Source organism: Dendrobates tinctorius, unplaced genomic scaffold, assembly GCF_039654945.1.
Source record: "Dendrobates tinctorius isolate UK_male_01 unplaced genomic scaffold, ASM3965494v1 ptg000011l, whole genome shotgun sequence".
Lineage (NCBI taxonomy): Eukaryota > Metazoa > Chordata > Amphibia > Anura > Dendrobatidae > Dendrobates > Dendrobates tinctorius.
Window position 1 is genome coordinate 128,157,994 of NW_027361679.1, and position 24,117 is coordinate 128,182,110.

General features: G+C 47.2%; 1 protein-coding gene across 1 annotated transcript; it reads left to right on the forward strand.

Moving 5' to 3' along the window:
• Positions 1-1,495: 1,495 nt before the first annotated feature.
• Positions 1,496-15,463, forward strand: LOC141100601 (uncharacterized). Its single transcript, XM_073589179.1, has 3 exons — positions 1,496-1,628; positions 1,737-2,786; positions 15,448-15,463. The coding sequence occupies exons 2-3, from the start codon at positions 1,972-1,974 to the stop codon at positions 15,461-15,463; spliced, it is 831 nt and encodes a 276-aa protein (XP_073445280.1). The 5' UTR covers positions 1,496-1,628; positions 1,737-1,971.
• Positions 15,464-24,117: the final 8,654 nt, after the last annotated feature.

The window sequence follows — 24,117 nt, forward strand, 5'->3', positions numbered from 1 at the left end:
ACATACAAATTATTACCCTGGAAAGGATGTTCCTTAACATATTTGCCTGTAAGGCTGGTTTCACATTTGCGTTTTTTTGCGCTGGAAAAAAACGCATACGTGCGCATGCGTTTTTTCCCCTATATTTAACATGGGTGCGCATACCTGCGCACTGGCATGCGCACGTATGCGATTTTCATGCGCTGCGTTTTTTTGGGGTGTGCGTTTGTATTTTACAGACGCAGCATGTTGCATTTTTTGGTCCTGCAAAAAAGCGCATGCGCACGTATGCGCACGTTTTGCGCTAAAAATGGCCATTATAGCCTATGGATGCGCATACGTGCGCACTGGCATGCGCATGTATGCGTTTTTTTAGCGCTGCATTTTTTTGGTGGTGTCCACTTGTTGTACTAGTTATAATCTTCTAAAGTAAAAAAAAAAAAGTCTATATAAAGGAGGTGCCTGCCAAAACTCTGCCACTACTACACTGACAGATTGGAGAGCAGACAGTCAACAAGGAACCCATCTTCTATCAGCGAAGAATGTGAGTATATTACATTATATGCCTGTCCTTTTAAATTATGTATGTACTAATGATTTTTATTATTTTTACATGCAGTATGTCTTCAGAATCCGAGTATTCCCCATCGCGGCAGGAATTGGCGCAAGCAGACCGTGAGGTGATTATTTTCGTGCATCTGGTAAGTATATCTGCTGCTTCTCCAAATCTCTTACGTTTTTTTCAACTTTTTTAAGACATCGTCATCATCATCTTCTGCGGACGGGACTAGTGAGGGCGAAGAGCAGGAGCAGCGAAGCCAAGTCCCGGTGGTGATACGGAATGTATGTATCAAATGATTTGTAATGTTCTTTATTTTTTATCTTCTATTTTTACTCTTTTTTATGTTTCTTTTTTTTGTAACTTTTTATTCAATTTAAATTTGATTATTCTAATGAATGTGTTTTGTCTAGGTTCCACAACGGGATGAAGACGTCTACCTGGATAATGAGCAGCTCATCAGCCTGGTCCAGGAGCGTTCGCCGTTGTGGGACAGCCGTGACCGGCTGTACAAGGACATTGTGGTGACCCGGCGGCTATGGAATGAGGTGGCCGCAGCGTTGATGGATGGCTGGGACAGCGCCACAGCATCCTCCAAAAAGGCGTTTAGTGAGTATTTCCCTGCTCTGTATTGTGCCGCAGTGACTGTTGTCCTTGACGGCACTGTTGGGTTTCGTGCTAGGCATATTCTAGCAGGAAACCCAACAGTGTCATCGGGGTCTACAGTGACTGCTTTGAGTATTGTATTGCTACATTGTGCCGCAGTGACTGTTGTCCTTGACGGCACTGTTGGGTTTCGTGCTAGGTATATTCTAGCAGGAAACCCAACAGTGTCATCGGGCTCTACAGTGACTGCTTTGAGTATTGTATTGCTATATTGTGCCGCAGTGACTGTTGTCCTTGACGGCACTGTTTTTTTTTTACCAACAGTGGACAAAGTCTGAACACGTTGGCGTTCGATCAAGGACCGCTTCAACAGTGATGTTCGTGCTGAGGGCCAGGTTCGCAGTGGATCTGCGTCAAGGACCAGAACTAGATACCGTCACTATCACGCATTGCAGTTCCTAAGACCGGTCCTTGCCACGAGATCGTAAGTATTATAAATTTTGGGTTTTTATTTTTATTAATCTGTTTTTCTAATCCACAGCTGATGCTTCTTGTAAAGGCATGGTAGTAATGATTTTCCTTTCTTCCACAGCACCTGGAGCAGCACCCTGCAACCTGGCCCTGGAGCGGTCCTTCCTCGGACGTCCTCTGACCCGTCCCAGCCATCCGACAGCCAGGAAGCACCTTGCAGGTCAGCCACACACACAGCTGGTGACCAGGAAGCTGGGCCATCAGGTGTTCCCCTGTCCCAGGTCTCTGCCACTGGTTATGCGGGCACTACCCGCCAGCGGCAGAGGGCCTTGGACAGGAATGTCTTGCCCGAGTTTATGCATTTGAGCGAGGCCTTTAATTCCAGCCTCAAGTCACTGTCCGACAGAGTTGAAAGCGGTTTTGCACTCATGGAACGTGGTTTTAACCACTTTGAACACCGCTTCAATTCTGTAGAACAGCGCCTTGACCGTCTGGAGGCCGACCTCAACAGACCAGCACACCATTTTTTTAGTAAGATTGAAAAGGGCATGGCGGAACACCTTAGTCCTGAGCAACAGCTGAATGTGCTGCAGGCCTGCAACAATGCTTTCTTGCAGGCTATGCAGCATAATCGGTACGGTCAGCAGTCAGTGGTGTCATTTCCACCTGTGCCACCATTGACTCGCTTCACCTCACTACCGACTTGTGCTGCATACCACTGCACGGACACCTCTATTCAAAGCCAGGACACCCACCGTTACACCACCACAAGTCTGAGTGCAGCTGGTCTCTTCACCGACACCACCATGGCAAGCGCTGCTCCTGTCTGGAGCACCACCGCCACTCCCATGCATGCGTGGAGCTCAGCCACCACTAGGCAAACATGGAACAGCCCTGCCGCTACAACAACATGTAGTAGCCCTGCCACCACCACTCCGCAAACCTGGACCATCACTGCCGCCACCAGTCCTCCTGCAAGGACGAGCACTGCCAACGAAGAGCAGCAGCCACCTCAGCAGCAGCAGCAGCCACCTCAGCAGCAGCAGCAGCCACCTCAGCAGCAGCAGCAGCCACCTCAGCAGCAGCAGCAGCCACCTCAGCAGCAGCAGCAGCCACCTCAGCAGCAGCAGCAGCAGCCACCTCAGCAGCAGCAGCAGCCACCTCAGCAGCAGCAGCCGCCACCTCAGCAGCAGCAGCCGCCACCTCAGCAGCAGCAGCCGCCACCTCAGCAGCAGCAGCCACCTCAGCAGCAGCAGCAGCCACACCAGCAGACGGGGGACCTACACTCAATATTTGCCCCTAGTTCAAGGCGAAATCTATCAAGGCGGACATTGGGCCAAAGTCGGTCCAGGCACACAAGCCTACGGCGACATGCCATTACAACTAATGTACCTGAACAGATTTCCTCTCCTCCAAGTGTTCCTAGTTTAATTCCCTTAACTGGACTACCTTCCCCCACAAGTTTTGTTGCCCCTTCCCCTCAAACACCGTCTTCAACTGCAAGTGTTGCATATTCCCTGCACACCCCCAAATTGAAACCATCTGCCCCCAAACGCCGGAAAAAATAATTTTTTGGTTTATTTTTGTGATTAAAAATAAATTTACATTTGTGGTTCACCATTACAAAGTTTCATTAATGTTGTTTGCGCCGCTCACACACACTGATGGGTAAATACATGTTAAAAACCAACCCAAGGCCTAGTATAGTCATATGTGAAATAACACGGACTAGTATAGTCATACCAAGGCCTAGTGTAATAACTCGAGTTTTACCAACTTGGATCTGGTTTCATGAAAAACAAACTGTTGAAACTTGTCTAAAAAATAAGTTTCTTTCTTAAAAAGTTTCACCAGTTTGTTTTTTGTGAAACAAGATGCCAGTTGCTAAAAATCGAGTTATTACAGTAGGCCTTGGTATGACTATACTAGGCCGTGGTATTTCACATATTACTATACTACTAGCCCCAAGGCCTACTATACTCATATTTGAAATACCACGGCCTAGTGTAGTCATTCCAAGGCCTAGTGTAATAACTCTAGTTTTACCAACTAGAATCTGGTTTCATGAAAAACAAACTGTTGAAACTTGTCAAGTTTCACCAGTTTGTTTTTCGTGAAACAAGATCCTAGTTGGTAAAAATCGAGTAGGCCTTGGTATGACTATACTAGGCCGTGGTATTTCACATATGACTATACTAGTAGGCCCAAGGCCTACTATACTCATATTTGAAATACCACGGCCTAGTGTAGTCATTCCAAGGCCTAGTGTAATAACTCTAGTTTTACCAACTAGAATCTGGTTTCATGAAAAACAAACTGTTGAAACTTGTCAAGTTTCACCAGTTTGTTTTTCGTGAAACAAGATCCTAGTTGGTAAAAATCGAGTAGGCCTTGGTATGACTATACTAGGCCGTGGTATTTCACATATGACTATACTAGTAGGCCCAAGGCCTACTATACTCATATTTGAAATACCACGGCCTAGTGTAGTCATTCCAAGGCCTAGTGTAATAACTCTAGTTTTACCAACTAGAATCTGGTTTCATGAAAAACAAACTGTTGAAACTTGTCAAGTTTCACCAGTTTGTTTTTCGTGAAACAAGATCCTAGTTGGTAAAAATCGAGTAGGCCTTGGTATGACTATACTAGGCCGTGGTATTTCACATATGACTATACTAGTAGGCCCAAGGCCTACTATACTCATATTTGAAATACCACGGCCTAGTATAGTCATTCCAAGGCCTAGTGTAATAACTTGTAAGTTGGAATTGAGCAGATTACATTCATCCACTCAATGCTGACTTGTATTCCCCATGGACTTTCATTGGGGTTGGGTTTTGAGGGTTGTGTTTTGAGAAAATCACATACTTTTTTTTCAACTAGTTGGACAATTTTCTCTTGAAAAAAATTGTTTTCCTGATTCATGGCCTGCAGCTTTGCTCGTTCCAATATATTTCACGCAGACTAGCAATGCTGCATTTTAACTCATATGTGTATTTACCTGCCCAGGTGTGTGAACATCAAAAAATTCAGTTATACATGGGAAGTTTTTTATTTAATTGGAGTTTAAAAAATATAGTGCACTCAGTAATGGTATCAAATAAGGTTTTTTATTACCATAAACAAACAAAAACATTACACCATTTCATCTTGCCAGTGCACCCGTCCTACATCAGAAATAAAGTAGGCCGCAAATTGGTCCCTCATTTGGCCAACTTCAACGGATGACCTGAGAGTGTGCTGAGTGAATTCAGGCAATGGGTTAGGAGCATCATCGTCCAGTTCAAAGGTCGGGTGCTCTTTAGCCATCACAAAGTTATGTAGAACCACACAGGCCTTCACCACCTCATCGACTGTTTCAAGTTTAAGATTAATGGCCGTGCCCAGAATTCGCCATCTGGAGACAAGAATCCCAAAAGCACACTCGACAGTTCTTCTGGCCCTGGTCAGCCTGTAATTAAATATTTTTTTGGTGTGGTCCAAGTCCCGGCTGGAGTAGGGTTTCAGTAAGTTTCCGCACATTTGAAAAGCCTCATCGCCAACCATTACAAAGGGCAGTGGTGGAGCTTCGGTGTGAGGAAGAGGCCGTGGCATAGGGAAATTAAATTGGTTGCCATACAACCTCCGGCCCATGTCTGAGTTTTTAAAAGCCTGTGAGTCATTACCACGGCCAAATGCTCCAATGTCCACTGCTACAAACATACATCCGGCATCCGCAATGGCCATGAGTACTATTGAAAAGTACTTTTTGTAATTATAGTACTCAGATCCCGTTCTTTGGGGTTTGATGATCCGTATGTGTTTACCATCAACAGCTCCCAAACAGTTGGGAAAATTGCATACTGTCCAGAATTTGTCAGCAATTTCCATCCACTTTTCAGCGGTGGGCAGGGGCATAAATTCTGGACAAAGAACATTCCAGAGAGCCCGGCAGGTGTCAGCAACAATTCCAGACAAGGTAGAGATTCCAATACGGTACTGGAAGTGTAGTGAAGATAGGGTTTCTCCAGTCGCCAGGAATCTGTGAACAGACAAAGAAGTAAAATTAATATTTATGTATATTATTTTAAAAAACTATAAAATAAAATATTAGTACATTCACGAAAACTAATTACCCAAGGTTTTGAATACTAAATTTTAAAAAAAAAACATCAGACCGCACCCCTTGGTTTTTAACACATACCGTAATGTCACCAGTAGCCGTTCCTCAGGAGGAATCGCACGACGGAGCTGTGTGTCCTGTCTCCGGATGGATTGTTGGACACGAGCAAGCAAATCCATGAAACTTTCGTGGGACATCCGGATATAATCTGTAAATTTCTCCGGGTTTGACTGGAGCTCGCTGTAGAGGGTGTGGTATGCCCCACGGCTCTCCCGGAGTTCAACAATCGGATGTATCCACATACGCCGCCGTCTTCGCTGCCTCTCGCTTGCCATGAACAAAGGAAGAGAAACTGCATACGCCTGAGCCATCGCGATGTCCAAATCCAAGTTGAAGTGAAAACTCTTCCAGCGCAGATCCATGGTCACGAGAAGAATCAAGCAACTGTGAAGAATACTGTAAACAGGGTCTATATATTAACATACCACACCCACAATGAAGTCCCATTGGTCTTGTGTGTTGTTGAATGGTTGTTTTTTTCTTTTTTGTGGGGTTTTTCCAAAATCTGTAAAAAAACGCAAACGCACAAAAAACGCATACAAACGCACAAAAACGCTGCGTTTTTTTCCTGCATGCGCATAAAAATGCTTGAAAAAAACGCAGCGTTTGTATGCATTTGTATGCGTTTTTTCAATGCGTTTTTTTGCGGGAAAAACGCGCTGCAAAAAAAAGCAAGTGTGAAACTAGCCTAAAATCCGTTTTGGTTTTGTTTTTGTATATTTTTGTGTGCGCCTGTAAAAGTGGTGTCACACTCTGACAACATTTGTCACAGCAGTGACCTAGGAGTAAGAAATGCATCCCTGGGCGATCCCCATGATTTTCCCATGTTTGTGCACTGTGCCCATAGAGTCCCCTCTGGGGAGGTCGCGGCAAAAAAGCTTGGATTTTCCATAGACACTACCACTCCCCTCTTCCCTGGGTGAGGGAAGGGTACAGACGGAGGGCGGATTCAGGAGATAAGGCAAGGTACATGGCACCGGCATCTTCACCTTAAGAAGTTTCAGGATCCTGACAGTGCCGACGTACAGCCTCCACTGAGCAGGGATTCACCCGCACTGTAGGGACCCCTGGGGACAAGAACAGCCAGAGAGTACAGATGCACAGGACCTGAACGCTGAAGTTTAGCAAGCCGGCACATGACCGACTGCAAGGGGGCGGGGCTTAGCGTCCTGCTTCCAGAGAAGGTAGAAAACTCAGAGTCGGGCAAAACGGAGGTCATACACAGTCCGGGCAAACAAGGTACAGGAGGGGCAACAGACGGGAGGTCAGACAAAGCCAAAGGTCATACACAAGAGGGCGGTGCGGTACCAAAGGGACGAGCAGAGAGCAGTCGAGTCACAAGCAGAGAGTCATACACAAAAGAGCGGTGCGGTACAAGAGGGGCAGGCAGAACTCATAACAGGGACAGAACCGGATCATAACCAAACAAGCAACAAGTTATCAGGCACAAGGCACACGTATACAAGAGGTCAACTAACTCAGCTGAGGGCAGGAGTATAACTGACACCGGACCTAGGTCCAGTGAACATTAAATAGCCGCCCTCTGCCAGAGAGAGGCAGAACAATTAACCCCCAGTCTGACCAGGACGGGCCAAAGCGAAACCCCGTCCTGGATCATGACAGTACCCTCCTCTCAATGGGGGGCCACCGGACCCCCAGGTCTCTCAGGGTACTTGGCGTGAAAGGCTCGGACCAACCGATCCGCATGAACCGATCGAGCAGGAACCCACGAGCGTTCTTCAGGACCATAGCCTTTCCAATGTACCAGATATTGAAGGGCACGATGGACCAACCTGGAGTCGACAATTCGTTCCACCTCGTACTCCGACTGCCCGTCTACCAAAACCGGTGGCGGGGAAGCTGATGATCCCTCCCCACCGGACCTCACAGGGTTCAAAAGGGCCTTATGGAAAACATTTGGGATCCGCAGAGATGGCGAGAGACGCAACCGAAAAGCCACCGGGTTAACTGCTTCGGTAATTTTATAGGGACCTATAAACTTGGGTCCAAGCTTAGCAGAGGGGACCTTGAGCCTTATATTCTTGGTGGACAACCATACCTTATCCCCAATCTGAAACACCGGTCCCGCGGATCGTTTTTTGTCCGCCAAAAATTTAAATTTGTCCTGGGCCTTCGTAATGTTACTCTGGACCTCCCGCCATACCTCCCCCAACCGCTGGATCGTGTCATCCGCCCCAGGACATCCAGAATTCAAATGGGAAAATTCTCCAAAATGAGGATGAAACCCATAATTGCAGAAAAAGGGAGATGTACCCGTAGACTGGTTAATGCGGTTGTTAAATGCAAACTCGGCCAACGGTAATACAGAGCACCAATCATCCTGTCGGGCTGAGGTCAAGCAACGCAGAATTTGCTCCAGACACTGATTGGTCCGCTCGGTCTGCCCATTAGTCTCTGGATGGTAAGCGGATGAAAAGGACAGACCAATACCTAACCTCTTACAAAAAGCTCTCCAAAATTTGGAAACAAATTGCACTCCCCTATCAGACACCACATTCAAGGGTACCCCATGCAAACGCACCACATGCTCAACAAACAATCTGGACGTTTCCGCATTAGGTAGAGCTGCCAAAGGTACAAAATGTGCCTGCTTACTAAACCTGTCCACCACAACCCAGACGACGGTATTACCCTTGGAGGGGGGAAGGTTGGTGATGAAATCCATGGACAGATGAGTCCATGGTCTCTCAGGAATTGGCAGTGGTACCAATTCCCCAGCCGGCCGGTTATGGGGGGTTTTTGCACGGGCACCAACATCACATGCAGACACATATTCCCCAACATCAGAGGCTAAAGAAGACCACCAGAATATTCTAGCAATGGCCTTCCGGGTGGCCGAGATCTCTGGAAGTCCACCCAGAACTGAGTCATGGAACTCCTGGAAGACCTTGAGACGAAACTGAGCTGGCACAAAAAGTTTATCCACCGGCTTAGCCGGAGGTGCAAGAGACTGGGCTTCCCGAATCTCCCGTTCTGACCTATTAGAAATACCTGCCACCACCACCCCAGGCTGAAGAATGGAGGATAGAGGTTCCGGGGGGGACACTGGATCTAGACTGCGTGACAAGGCAGCCGCTCTGAAATTTTTGGATCCTGGCCGAAAAGTGATCGAGAAGTTGAATGGAGAAAAAAAAAAGTGACCATCTACCCTGTCTGGGAGTCAACCTTTTAGCTGACTCAATGTAAGCTAGGTTTTTGTGGTCCGTAATTACAGTTATAGGATGGACAGCCCCCTCCAAAAAATGCCTCCATTCTTCAAAGGCCAACTTTACGACCAGAAGTTCTCGATTCCCCACATCATAGTTTCTCTCCACAGGGGAGAATTTCTTTGAGAAAAAGGCGCAAGGTCTTAAATTGGTCAAAGTGGCGGGTCCCTGGGACAATACCGCCCCCACCCCCACCTCTGAGGCATCTACCTCAACAATAAATGGTTCAGACGGCTCCGATTGAATAAGAACCGGGGCAGACATGAGACATTTTTTCAAAAACTGAAATGCCGTTACCGCTGCGGTTGACCACTTCTTGATATCGGCCCCCTTTTGAGTCATGTCTATGAGGGGTTTAACCACCTGTGAAAACCCCTTTATAAATTTACGATAGCAATTGGCGAATCCTAGGAAACGCTGCAGAGCCTTCAAATCACAAGGTTGAACCCACTCAACAATGGCCTGCACCTTATTAGGATCCATGCGATACCCTTCAGCAGACACGATGAACCCCAGAAAAGACAGTTCCTGAACAAAAAATAAACATTTTTCTAGTTTAGCAAAGAGGCAGTTCTCCCAGAGCCTTTGGAGAGCTGCCCGAACATGACCAATGTGAGCCTGTTTATCAGGAGAGTAGATCAATATGTAATCCAAATATACCACCAAAAAACGTCCAATAAAATCAGAGAACACGTAATTTATGAAATTTTGGAAGACCGCTGGAGCATTGGTCAGGCCGAAAGGCATGACTAAATTTTCAAACAACCCTTCAGTAGTGAGAAAAGCGGTTTTCCACTCATCTCCGTCCCGGACTCGGATTGTCATGATCCATGCTGGATCTGATAGTTTAAATGGACAAATTAAACTTTTTTTCCTTTGGCTGTGTGCCAAAGTGGTGTGATTGCCCCGGTGGCCATTAGAATTATTGCACTGTGGTGTCATTTGTTCTAAGTTGCCCCAGTGGTGGTGATCGGTAGTGCACTTTAGTTTCTTTGGTTAAGTGCACGTAATTATAATGCAGGTGTGAATGCTCTATAAAAGAGTGTCAGGTGTATCAATCACTTTGGTGATGATAGGTCTTCAGTTACAAGCAAGCCTGGGTGAATGATGGAGCTGAACGTGAGTCCTGGGCAGCCCAGCCCGAGGGGACGAGTGGCAGCTATGGAGTCTGCAAGGAGTGCTGCCATGGATTGGTGGAGTCCAATGATGGGGTCTGCAAGAAGGGCTGGCATGGCGTGGTGGAGTCGCAGTTTATGGTGTCAGCAGGAAGTGCTTGCATGGCTTGGTGGAGTGACGACTATGGTGAGAGTTGCACTCAGCATGCTGGACTTGGTTGCTGAAAGCTGGACTCAAGCATGCTGGACTTTTTGGCAGAAAAGATGGACTCAAGCATGCTGGACTTTTTGGCAGAAGCTGGACTCATCTTTGGGACTCTGTTTACTGGGCAGCTGCAACTGGTGGTGGACTCTGCTCCAAGGCTGCACTATGGTGATGGATCCGGTTATGGTGATGGATCCAGTTGAAGGAGAAGATGCACACAGGTGGTGGGCTCTGTTGCGGGGAGCATAAGCAACAGAGCAAAGCTAAGTGGTGTCCCCCTGTATTGTCATTTTCCCTTATGTGTGTTTAGTGCAGTGGTGGGATTAGTTTCCGCACCGACCAATTCCCTAGTGAGGGTTTAGGTGCAGGGCGAGTCAGGGTTTTGAGGTTCCTATGCGTCGCCCAGTGCGGAACCGGCATAGGGAACGATAGGAGTGTAGAGATACTGACTCAGGGGAGTGCAGGAGGTCTCCACTTCCCCGTTTCCCTATCGCAGGGCCCTCCATTGTCATTGTTACCCAGGTTTCCCCTTTATTGTTTAAATTCGCCTTACTGGTGGCGGGGTTTCCAGACTTACGTGTATTACCTAAATTCGCCTGTTGGAGGCGGTGTATCCAGGGTCACGTGTGTCATATGGGTTTGCCTTGCGGTACTCGCTGCGTCCAGACACACATGACCGTGACATTATCACCAACCTTACTTTTTTTTTCTGGTTAGCCCTGGCCATGTGGAGACTTGTGAGCAATTGCCGCTGGGCCTCACTGAGGTGTGTGAGGAGCTGCATGGTGTTGAAGCAGCTGCGGCAGCAATTATCAGGGCCTGGGGTCTTCCCTCTGGCTCAACCGGAAAAATCAAAATTGCGGCTCTGGCAATGAAGCCCCCTAGAGTCGCTGCTGGTGAGCGGGACTTGCTCATGCACGCGGAGGTACCCAGGCAGGTGGGAGGAGTTGGTGCCCCACAGAGCTGCCTGGTATTCCCCGAGGTGAAGGGGTACGTCCCTGTGGTGAGCAGACTGGTGTGATAGTCCACGGGGTTTACGCCAAATCTTCAATACCACCGAAGAAGCCACCCCCTCCTGGTCGTGTGGAGGAAGGCGACCAGCAAGTGTATATTCCCTCCATATCCCGGTTCCTTTCTCCTCCAGGTGTGAGCAGCAGGTGTGCTGCAGGAGAGTATGGGCATGTCTCAACCCTCGCCATTAGCCAACTCAGAGAGGTGCAGACCTCGTGGTGAAAGGGGTTGGAGGGTGGTGTTCCCGTGGTGAATAGCGGGGGTGTGAGTGTGGTGACACAGGGGGACGCCTCTGTTGTCGATCCAAGAGTGAGTTCACCGAATAATGACAAACGAATGCGTGGCAATAAACGTTCAGGTCCAGACCTGTATGTGAACGAGCATGTATGGGTGGCCACCAAAAAACATCCTGTGGAAGTGTGTTGTAGAGTCTTACCAGCTCATAACAAACATACACATACATAACTCGCTCCCCAGGTCGGCGCTGTGGAGATGAGTGGTGCCTCCAAAATATACATTGCCAATACCAGCGGTGCGTTTCTCATAAACCTTAAGTGTCAGGTAGTGGTGGGGTGGACTCTGGATCTGGGCGTCCCCGCTGTATGTGTTTCCCTGATGAGTAGTGGTCATGAGGGTCCAGAGGCCCCTCATTAAGGGGAGGGTACTGTCATGATACATGCTGGATCTGACAGTTTAAATGGACAAATTGAATTGTTTTTCCTTTGGCTGTGTGCCAAAGTGGTGTGATTGCCCCCGGTGGCCATTAGAATTATTGCACTGTGGTGTCGTTTGTTCTATGTTGCCCCGGTGGTGGTGATCGGTAGTGCACTTTAGTTTCTTTGGTTAAGTGCACGTAATTATAATGCAGGTGTGAATGCTCTATAAAAGAGTGTCAGGTGTATCAATCACTTTGGTGATAGGTCTTCAGTTACAAGCAAGCCTGGGTGAAGGATGGAGCTGAACGTGAGTCCTGGGCAGCCCAGCCCGAGGGGACGAGTGGCAGCTATGGAGACTGCAAAGACTGCTGGCATGGATTGGTGGAGTCCAATGATGGGGTCTGCAAGAAGGGCTGGCATGGCGTGGTGGAGTGGCGACTATGGTGAGAGTTGCACTCAGCATGCTGGACTTGGTTGCTGAAAGCTGGACTCAAGCATGCTGGACTTTTTGAGACACAACAAGAAAACAGATTTGCAAAAATACTCTGCAGTAAAATATATGACAGTAATCAGCAAGTGCTGGATAATAAATACAGGGTATTTAGTCGATACGTTTTTTTGCAAAAAAATGTATACCAAGCTGCTTCACCGCGTCAAGGTAACCCGTATTGAAGCTTGTGGTGGAAGACAGCTCTTTTGTGCATGCCACACAAGAGAGGGGTGGGGTCTCTTGACGCGGTGAAGCAGCTTGGTATACATTTTTTTGCAAAAAAAGTATCGACTAAATACCCTGTATTTATTATCCAGCACTTGCTGATTACTGTCATATATTTTATTGCAGAGTATTTTTGCAAATCTGTTTTCTTGTTGAGTCTCAGTTAGTGGGTGGTGTGAACTTTGTCTTACCGACTTGTTCACACTTGTGCATGTCACATGTGTTTTTAATCCGTTTTTTCCTTGCCTAGCATGGTTTGAGAGACCCCACCCCTCTCTTGTGTGGCATGCACAAAAGAGCTGTCTTGCACCACAAGCCCATACTAAGAAGCGCCTGTCCGAATCCTGTTCATTTTAGACACTGTTCAGATGTTCAGGTTTTAAATACATTAGATAGGGACTGCTTCAATACGGGTTACCTTGTGGGTGGTGTGAACGTTGTCTTACCGACCTGTTCACACTTGTGCATGTCACATGTGTTTTTTATGCTGGACTTTTTGGCAGAAAAGTTGGACTCAAGCATGCTGGACTTTTTGGCAGAAGCTGGACTCATCTTTGGGACTCTGTTTACTGGGCAGCTGCAACTGTGGTGGACTCTGCTCCAAGGCTGCACTATGGTGATGGATCCGGTTATGGTGATGGATCCGGTTGAAGGAGAAGATGCACGCAGGTGGTGGGCTCTGTTGCGGGGAGCATAAGCAACAGAGCAAAGCTAAGTGGTGTCCCCCTGTTTTGTCATTTTCCCTTATGTGTGTTTAGTGCAGTGGTGGGATTAGTTTCCGCACCGACCAATTCCCTAGTGAGGGTTTAGGTGCAGGGCGAGTCAGGGTTTTGAGGTTCCTGTGCGTCGCCCGGTGCGGAACCGGCATAGGGAACGATAGGAGTGTAGAGACACTGACTCAGGGGAGTGCAGGAGGTCTCCACTTCCCCGTTTCCCTATCGCAGGGCCCTCCATTGTTATTGTTACCCAGGTTTCCCCTTTATTGTTTAAATTCGCCTTACTGGAGGCGGGGTTTCCAGACTTACGTGTATTACCTAAATTTGCCTGTTGGAGGCGGTGTATCCAGCTGCACGTCTTATTATTTAAATTCGCTCCACTGGTGGCGGTGTATCCAGGGTCACGTGTGTCATATGGGTTCGCCTTGCGATACTCGCTGCGTCCAGACACACGTGACTGTGACACGGATAAGGTTATACGCTCCCCGTAGATCTAATTTCGAAAACCACTTAGCTCCGGACAACTGGTTGTATAAATCAGGAATAAGTGGAAGGGGATACGTATTCCTCACAGTTATCTTATTTAACTCATGAAAATCGAGGCATGGGCGTAAACCACCGTCTTTTTTCTTTACAAAAAAGAACCCCGCCACCACGGGAGAAACAGAAGGACGAATGTGTCTCTTACGGAGACTCTCGGAAATATATTCCTTCATCGCAGCCCGTTCTGGACCCGAAAGGTTATACAAGCGGGCTTTGGGCAATTTAGCATCTGGAACTAGGTCAATGGCACAATCAAATGGGCGGTGTGGCGGTAAAACCTCAGCCCCTTTTTCGGAGAAAACGTCCATATAGTCTTTCAGGCACTCCGGAATACCTTCCAGACCCACGGACGACACAGACACAGTAACAAGACATTTTTCAGAACAATAGGGACCCCATTTAACAATGTCCCGAGATTCCCAATTAATCACAGGATTATGCAATTGTAACCAGGGGAACCCCAACACCAGTCCTGCAGGTCAGATTGTCCATCACAAAACATGAAATATGTTCCTGGTGCAAGGAACTCACTTTAAGGAGAATCTCTTCAGTACGAAACATAACGTCATTATTAACCAGTGGTGTTTTGTCAATGGCAACAATGTGAATAGGAGTCTCCAACCTAACTGTCCCTAACTTACACCTGGACACTAAGTCAGAGTCAATAAAGTTCAATGACGATCCGCAATCCACGAAGGCAGAAGCGGATATGGAAACACTCCCACAACAAAGTTCCACTTGCAACAACATTTTAGAGAAGGCAGAAAAGGGTACCTGAGAGCCTGGGTGATCTCCACGACAATCACCTGGGCTCAGTCGCTTGTTGGTTAGTGGACGGGAGGGGCAATCCTTTTTCCAATGTCCAGAATCGCAACAATGAAAACAGCATTTTCCTACGTGCCATTGTCTCCCTTCATTCTCTTTGAGGTCGATGGTTCCCATCTCCGTGATTTCCAACATAGGACTGGCTCCCCTTCCTTGGGAGAATAACGGTGTCTCAATTTGCATCACTCCCCTCGCCCGTAGCCTGCGATCCATTCGGACGGCCTGTATCATAGCCTCCTCCAGGGAATCAGGCAGAGGGTGGAGAGCCAAGGCATCTTTCAGATGTTCAGACAGGCCTCTACGGAACAAACCCCAGAGGGCGGCATCATTCCAGCAGACCTCAGCAGCCCAGCGTCTGAACTCCGAGCAAAACCACTCGGCTGAGTGCTTCCCCTGGCACACACTCATTACCATGTCCTCAGCCATACGCATCCGATCAGGCTCATCATAAATATGCCCCAGGGCCTCAAAAAATGCATCCACAGTCATACGCTCAGGGGCCGTGGTCGGAAGGGAGAAAGCCCAAGCTTGGGGGCTCCCCTTAACAGAGACATAATGACCCCCACTCTCTGACTTTCATCCCCAGAAGAGTGTGGTCTTAATGAAAAAAAAGCTTACAGCCCTCCTTGAAAACTCTGAATTCTTTTTTATCTCCAGAAAAGATATCCGGTAATTTAACCAGAGACTCAGGGGAAACTAATGTAACATCCCGAGCCCCTGATAAAAAAAGCCCCCTGCACAGTGTCAGCGATCAGCTGCTGAGATTGAGCCAGGACTTGTTGTTCTCCAAGGAGTTTCTGAGACATCTGAGTCAGGTGCTTTACCTGCTCAGAAAGAGCGTGCATAAGATCCATCACACACCTAGGGGAAGGGGAACAGAGGAAAAAAAAATAGTATTGGTCAGTTATAATATCAGGATTCTGACAGCGCCGGCGTACAGCCTCCGCTGAGCAGGGACTCACCCGCACTGTAGGAACCTCTGGGGACAAGAACAGCTAGAGAGTACAGATGCACAGGACCTGAACGCTGAAGTTTAGCAAGCCAGCACAGGACCTACGGTCATGTGACTGCAAGGGGGCTGGGCTTAGTGTCCTGCTTCCAGAGAAGGTAGAAAACTCAGAGTGGGGCAAAACGGAGGTCATACACAGTCCGGGCAAACGAGGTACAGGAGGGGTAACAGACGGGAGGTCAGACAAAGCCAAAGGTCATACACAAGAGGGCGGTGCGGTACCAAAGGGACGAGCAGAGAGCAGTCGAGTCACAAGCAGAGAGTCATACACGAGAGAGCAGTGCGGTACAAGAGGGGCAGGCAGAACTCATAACAGGGACAGAACCGGATCACAACCAAACAAGCAACAAGTTATCAGGCACAAGGCACACGTATACAAGAGGTCAACTAACTCAGCCGAGGGCAGGAGTATAACTGACACCGGACCTAGGTCCAGTGAACATTAAATAGCCGCCCTCTGCCAGAGAGAGGCAGAACAATTAACCCCCAGTCTGACCAGGAGGGGCCAAAGCGAAACCCCGTCCTGGATCATGACAAGAGGTACTGCAGGGAACATGGCGAGCTAGGTCGCTCCCTAGCGTTAGGGACAGGGAAGAAGCCTTTTGTCCTGGGTCACTCGACAACAGAATCGTAACGTTCTGCCTCCCAAAGATTTCAGTATGGCTCAGCTCATATTTATTCTGAGCTGAGCACTTACATTGGGGTTTCCATGTAAATCTATGAAATACATGATGGAACCCCCGACGGAAGATTCCCTATAATGAGGCAGATGGAGGCACTGTGGACGTTGTCTGGCTTATGAGCTGGCGGTGACCATCTTTTTAGGCGTGCATAAAAATTCCTTTTTCTTCAATTTCAGTTTAAAAATTGATATTTTGTTCCTGATTTCATTTGGAATTGAATTTGCAGCACTCCCAGTGCCTTTATGTATATTGAAATAAATGCTATTATGAGAATTGAATTTTTTTCTCAGTTGTTTTAAACACACTGCTATTATTTTGCATATAACTATGGGCAATATTGTAGAGCTCAGGATATGACAAGCATAGTGGCATAGAATGAGGTCAGTATATTAAGACGTAGTATATCAATAACAAAATAATGACGCTTGGTAAAATGAATTCACAGATCAATTAATTACTTGTGCCCAACGTGGAGAAAAGGTGAAAAAGGCGCTATGTGCATTGTTGGTATGCGGAGGACCGTGTAACTGCTTGTGTTGGATTAAAATGCTGTTGAAGAGAAATAGAGCAATAGTGTATTATCCGAGATACATGAAGCCATTGCAAGCAATACACTCACCAGATGGAGCTTATGACAAGTAATGGAGGATTCGCTGCTGCAGATCCACAGATCCACAAGGGACCGGCGTTGGAGATATAGACTATGAATATGTGGTCAGAAAATCCGTGCTGCGAATCACTGTAGTCAAGGATTATCATTAAAGTGGTCTTTATTTAACGCGTTTCAGAGATTCACAGAACTCCTTCCTGTATGATTGGTAATTGTCGTTATCTCTGTTCGTATTACCTTTTTAGTCAGGTTGGTATATTACGGTACACTACTACTCCACTCTTCCCTGGGTGGGGAAGGGTACGACTGAGGGAGGATTCAGGAGCTGAGGCAAGGTATTTAGCCCTGGCGTATTCACCATCCGAAGTAAGCCGGACACATGGCAAGCTAGGGTGCCCTTAGCGTTAGGGACAGGGAAGGAGCTCCTGGTCCCCGAACACCCGACAACAGAGTTCTGACAGCATCTTAGTGACACTAGATGTCAGTCGTCTCTATACATTCATTAACACAATAAGGCTCTATTAACCGTTACTTTACTCTGACAAATGTGAAATGGTATCTCTATTCTGAGCATCAAGAGAGTGCGATTTATTCTACTTTCCTTTTCTTCTGATGCAACAGCCTTTTTCCTCAGCTCACTAGTACGTGTGCTTACGATACAGCTCCTCTGTCATTGAGAAAAAGGTCTCAGGAGTTGTGTTTCTTCAGACTGCACCCTTTCCTGACAAATGACTAGGAAGGACTACAGTTTGAATTATGTGAAAAAAGACATTTTATTACATTCTTGGAGTTTTATGGCATAAAATACCTTGATAACTTGCTAAATTTTTGTGCAACTTAGAGTTTTGAAATATTTTTTGCAACTTTTGTTGTTTTTTTTTGCCAGTCCTGGCCAGCTCTGCCTTAGGCCTCTTTCACACATCAGGTTTTCGCCGTCAGGCGCGATCCGGCGCTTTTGACAGAAACCGGATCCGGCGAAATGCAATGCCGGATCCGGTTTCCCCCCCATTGACTTGCATTTGCGCCGGATCGCGCCGGATGGCCATGCGTTTCATCCGGTTTTCGCCGGATCCGGCAATGTGTCGCGATCCGGCGTCTGGGAAAAACGGAGACTGTAACGTTTTTTGTCTCCGGCGAAAAAGCCGGACACGCTGGATCCGGCGCGTCCGGCTTTTTCACACAATGAAAGCCTATGAGCGCCGCAATGCGCCGGATCCGGTTTTTTGGGTCTGAGCATGCTCAGTAGCTCTGCCCACAAGACATATATAAAAGCAAGACAGTGGGACCCACAGCCACACCCAACATGCCACCAAAGAAAGCAACCAAGCGCAGCAGGAGAAGGCAGGAGACCACTGCAGCACCATCAGCACCACCACCACCCCAAATGGAGCAGCAAATAGAACATGCTGAGGAGGGGAGGCCAGCAGCAGATGAGAGACGGTAATTATCAAATCCCCCATTCATTGGCCCTTTGTTTCTCTTTATTCAACAGCCGCCCAATAGATGCAGCAGCAGCAGCAGCAATGGCAGCAGGTGGAACACCACCCACAGGCATGGAGTGTGGCCACCAGGAAGACAGCACATCATTTTCTGGGAGCCCTCCCACGCATCGTCAGCGTTTGACGGTAAGTTTTTATTTCCAAAATCCATCATCTCTGTAATATATGTCTATTCATTGCCTTTTATTTCAAAACAGGATTCACAAGATGAAGAGGAGCTCCCAGAAGAAGAAGGAAGGGGTGGACAGACACTTGGAGTGGGCTCACAATTGGTAAGTTTTTTGCATCAAACGCAGAAACACAGCATCACACTACACACAACACATAGAAAACAATGTTCTGCAGACCACACACAGCAAACAAATGCCTACATCCAAAGACATAACATTTTTTGTTTTCTTCTCTAGTCTTCCAAATCTGGTGCTCGGCCAAGAGGTCCTCGCAGTGCCTCCCAGGGTCGTCGGCGACAGCAACGCGGCGGTCACCAGCGTGTAAGTATAAATATTTTTGCTTTGTTTTTTTGCACTTTTTATTTCATTTCTTTTGTGGAGGCTAATTATGTTATTTTTGTCTTTTTCTTTAACAGCCTTCACAGCGTGCTCCCGACTCTGACGGTGAGGATGGAGGACTCGATGTGGACCACCTCATCAATCTCGTCAGAGAAAGGGAGCCGCTCTGGAATATGGCTGACCGCCGCCACGCTGACCTTATCGTTACCCGACGACTCTGGGAGGAAATCTGTTCGCTCCTTGTGGGCCGCTGGGAGGACCTCGATGTTCGGGCCCAGATTAAAGAGCGTAAGTATATACAGTACCGGTTGCCTGATGTAAACCAGTGTTTCCCGAACTCCAGTCCTCGTGGTCCCCACGGAACATGTGTTCAGGATTTCTATTTACTATGGAAATCCTGAAAACATGACCCCTGGGGACCATGAGGACTGGAGTTTGGGAAACACTGATGTTTTATACTAACCACTTTGTCCTTTCTCGTTTCAGGGAACAGAATTGTGAATCGGTGGCGGTCTGTGAGGGATCGTTTCAAGAAGGAGTTCAATAAAGAGATGCGGGCCCCGAGTGGATCTGGAGGACGCAGGAGCAAGTACAAGTACGCAGAAGCCCTGTCGTTCCTCCGGGAAACAATGGTCACTAGAAGGTAAATATTACACACCACATGTGAAAAAAAATGTTAGATGTAACTTTTTTTTTTCAGCCAGGGCCATACCATGTCAGTATTTTAATTGTTTTTTTTTCTCTTTATTCCACAGCACGGTGAGCAGCACTCGGGAGCCTGCACGATTGGACCCTTCTGAGGCGATCCCTGAGGAGACCGGCACCGAGGGACACTTCGACCGCCCCGGTACATCTGCACCTTCCCAGCCTTCCCACACATTCGACCCATCTGTCCCATCCACCAGCACAGGAGCATCGTGGCCGCCTACATTACATGAAGCTGCTGGTGAGGAGATCGCTTTCCCTTTACCCCACCCTTCTGCCCCTGCCACCTCTAGTACACCTGCGGGTACTGGGCGGCAGCGGCAGAGGGGTCAGGAAAAGAGTTATGCGCCACAGTTCTTGCATCTGAATGCATCTTTCCAGAACTGTCTAAAAGTCTTGTCAGAGCAAATCTCCGCAGGCTTTCAGCAGATCAACTCCAGCATTCTGGAGGTGAAGACACTTCTGCAAACCATGCATTCAGAAGCAAGATCTTCGCCAAACCACACCTTTTTCAGGTCTGTTGTGGAGCGCATGGCAACACTATCTCCTACCCAGCAGATGCATGTAATGCATTCGTGCCACGGTGCTCTACAGCAGGTTACCTCCCAACCTCCACCTCCCACCACTGTAGTTCCTCCACCTGCACCCCCTCCAGCCACTTTCCATCCTCCCCCTCCTATTACATCTGCACCCCCTCCAGCCACTTTCCATCCTCCCCCTCCTATTACATCTGCACCCCCTCCAGCCACTTTCCATCCTCCCCCTCCTATTACATACCAGCAACCTCACCAGTACCAGCAACCTTCCCAGTACCAGCAACCTCCCCAGTACCAGACATCTCCCCACTTCCAGCAACCTGCCCCGTACCAAACTCCTTCCCCGTACCAAACTCCTTCCCCGTACCAAACTCCTTCCCCATACAACTTTCCATCAACATCATCTGCTCCTACAGTCCCTGCCCAACCCTCCACTCCACCGCCCACCACCTCTTCTGCCTCCCACATGTCCACCCATTCTGTAGCTTTTTCCACACCATCACCTCTAACTGTTCCTTCCCCACCACGATCCCAGTCCTCTCTCCACACTCCCATTGTCGAAGTGTCCCGCAGCCCCTCCAGCAGTATTTCCACCCCACACTACACCGAGTTATAATGTTTTTTTTGTAATAAAAATGCCCATTTGGTTGGTTTCAAACCTTTATTAAAAAAGTTTTTTTAACTTTAAAAACAGTTTACACAAAAAAAAATATTTTAAATAAAAGTTAAATTATTGTTTACACTAGTTGTCTTTCATTTCTTTCTGCGGCGAAATATGTTTAAAAAAAAGGTTAAATACAGGGTATTTAAAAGGTAAAAAGGTATTCAAAACCAGGTATATAACTGTGGGTAAATTTTAGCTTTTTGCCACAGTTGTGTTCCTGGTTGTGTTTGAAGCAAAGTATTTCACCTGAAAAGTTGTGTTTATTGTTGGTGATTTCCTAACAATGTACACAACTTTTGTTAAAAGGTGAAATACTTTGCATAAAACACAACCAGGTACACACCTGTGGCCTAAAGCTAAAAATAGTAAGACCATGACAAGATAGCCAACTTTGGTTGGCAAAGGTATATACTGTTGGTCCAGAAGGTACACAAGTTTGGTTAGGGCACAAATCTTTCACACTCTGTCATCCTGCCAGTGTACTCTGCCTTGAGGTGACATAAGTATAGTGCAAAATTGTCCCTCATTACTGAAACCGTCACAGAACTTCTAGTGGTAATATTTCCAATGACAACATCCATCTTCGCCAGTAACTTGCTCTTCTCTCCAACCTGCACTTTCTCCTCTACAACCTGTCAAAGAAGGGCTGTAGGAACATGCTATATATAGTTTTCCAGTAGCCAATCCCGTTCGGAAGGCCACAAGGGTCAATTTTAAAAACCAGATCCGGCGTAATCCGTCGAAAAACAGATAGAAAAACGGATGAACCGGATGAGACGGATCCGGTTTTGTCTGTCAAGAACAAGACGGATCCGGCAGAAAACCGGATCCGGCACATCAGGTTTTACAAAACATTTGCCGGATCCGGCATTCCGGCACGACGCCGGATCGCGCCTGACGCCGAAAACCTGATGTGTGAAAGTAGCCTTAGTGAGTGGAGCTTGGACTTGACATGGTGAAGGCACTGTAATGACAAATTCACCAGAAATTTACTGCAGTCTCTGTTGAGAATAACCTTATTGGCGCATGCACATGTGAGTTGTAAGATGCACCTAATTCTTTAATGAATGAGGCGCATCTTACCCCAGCAGCGCATTCTTTAAAACTAGGGAACAAACTGAGCAAAGCTCCAAATAAGTCCAAAGTAAAATCAATAATTTTTATTATTAAGACAAATCCAGATACAAGTGGGGGGGAAGTGGACAATAACGTGCGAAAACGCACACCGCATGGATAACAAAGGGTTGCTGTACAATCAGAACCTATGCAATAACAAGAAGTACATGCATAAAATTACTAAATTATCACAAAGTGCATATAGTGCAAGGCAATGTATGGCAAATAAGAGTGCACCGCCGAAAAAAATGTCTTATTCAAGCTCCATCCATCAAGTAAACAACTAAATACACAGGTCATTATCAGATAGCAGGTGATCATTCACCATGGTTAGACAGATATATGACGCCTAAGGCTGGAGTCACACTAACCTGCGCAAAATACGGTCAGTATTTTACATGCGTAATACGGATCAATGACCACAAAATAGTGGTCCGTAGGTCATCCGTAAGCAAGGTGAGGTCGCGTATTTTGCGCATGTGTGTCTCCGTATGTAATCCGTATGCAATCAGTATGGCGAGATTTTCTCGCAGCCTTGCAAAATGGACATTTAACGGTTTTGAGGCCTGCAAACAATTTAAATCATTAGCCTGCACCCTATTTAGACACTCAGAAACAGGTGGCTGCCTACATTCTGTACATTTCTCACCTTGCTTTCACGAGGTGTGTTGGTGTTCTTTGTGCAGCATGGCAGAGGGTCTGACATTCAATACAACCGAGCAGGTTCTCTTTACCTGGCTTTTGTCACGGCGCTTTGGGCAACCATATCCTGTGATAGTGGATCCGCGGAGGAGGAGATGCATGTGGGTACATCCACTTTTGAGGCAACGACTCACAAGAGGGCTTTTTCACCGCCTCTATTCGTCTCTGCGGGAGCATCCGGACAAATTTTACCAGTACTGTCGAATGAGCATTTCCACATTTGATCGCCTCTTGGAGACAGTGCGCCCTGGGATCACCTTTCAGGACACTAGGATGCGCAAAGCCATATCTGCAGAGGAGCGACTTCTACTCACAATACGGTATGTACTCCACAACCACATTCTCTATGTTCATAATGTGTGTGTTAATTTATGTTTTTTGGCCTTCTTGGACAATGTTTAATACCCTCATCTTACTCAAAATATGTTTCACCTGACACAGCAGAATGTTACATCTAATATGTCCTGCATATCACTTAGTCATTGTGCCACCACATATGTGTGTGTTGTTATCTCTCATTTCCTACCAAGTTTGGTCGGCATGTAACTGATTTTTTTTTACTTTAGCCATTCTAACCTGTACTATTTCTGTTGTTCTACAGCTTCCTGTCCACTGGCCTGTCTTATGCCGCCCTCCACCATGAGTTTCTCATTGGAAAGTCCACCATTTCAGGCATAGTGAGGTCTACATGTGCAGAAATCTGGACAAGACTCCATCAGGTGGTCCTACCCGAGCCCAGGATGGAAGACTGGTTAAGGATTTCAAGGGACTTTGAGGAGGACTGCCAGTTTCCAAATTGTACTGGGGCCCTGGATGGCAAACATATCAGGGTGCGTAAGCCGCCGAACTCAGGGTCCCAATTCTTCAATTATAAGCAATACTTTTCTGTTGTATTGTTGGCTCTGGTAGACCCTCAATACAAGTTTATAATTGTTGACATTGGGGCCTATGGAAGGACGGGAGACTCTAGAGTCTTCAATACTTCCATAATGGTTCGGCGGCTACGCACCAACCAGTTGGATCTACCACCACCACGCCAGCTACCAGGCTCCCCCGAACAATCAGTCCCTTATGTCCTTGTGGCAGATGAGGCCTTTCAGTTATCACGTAATGTCATGAGGCCATATCCCCGGCGCAACCTTGACCACAGGTGCAGAATTTTTAACTTGCGCCTATCACGTGCTAGGCGACTGGTGGAGTGTTCCTTTGGGATTCTTTGTGCCAAATGGCGGGTACTCCAGTCTGCCATTCAGTTGAGTGAGCAAAATGTGAATGAAGTTGTGAAAGCCTGTGT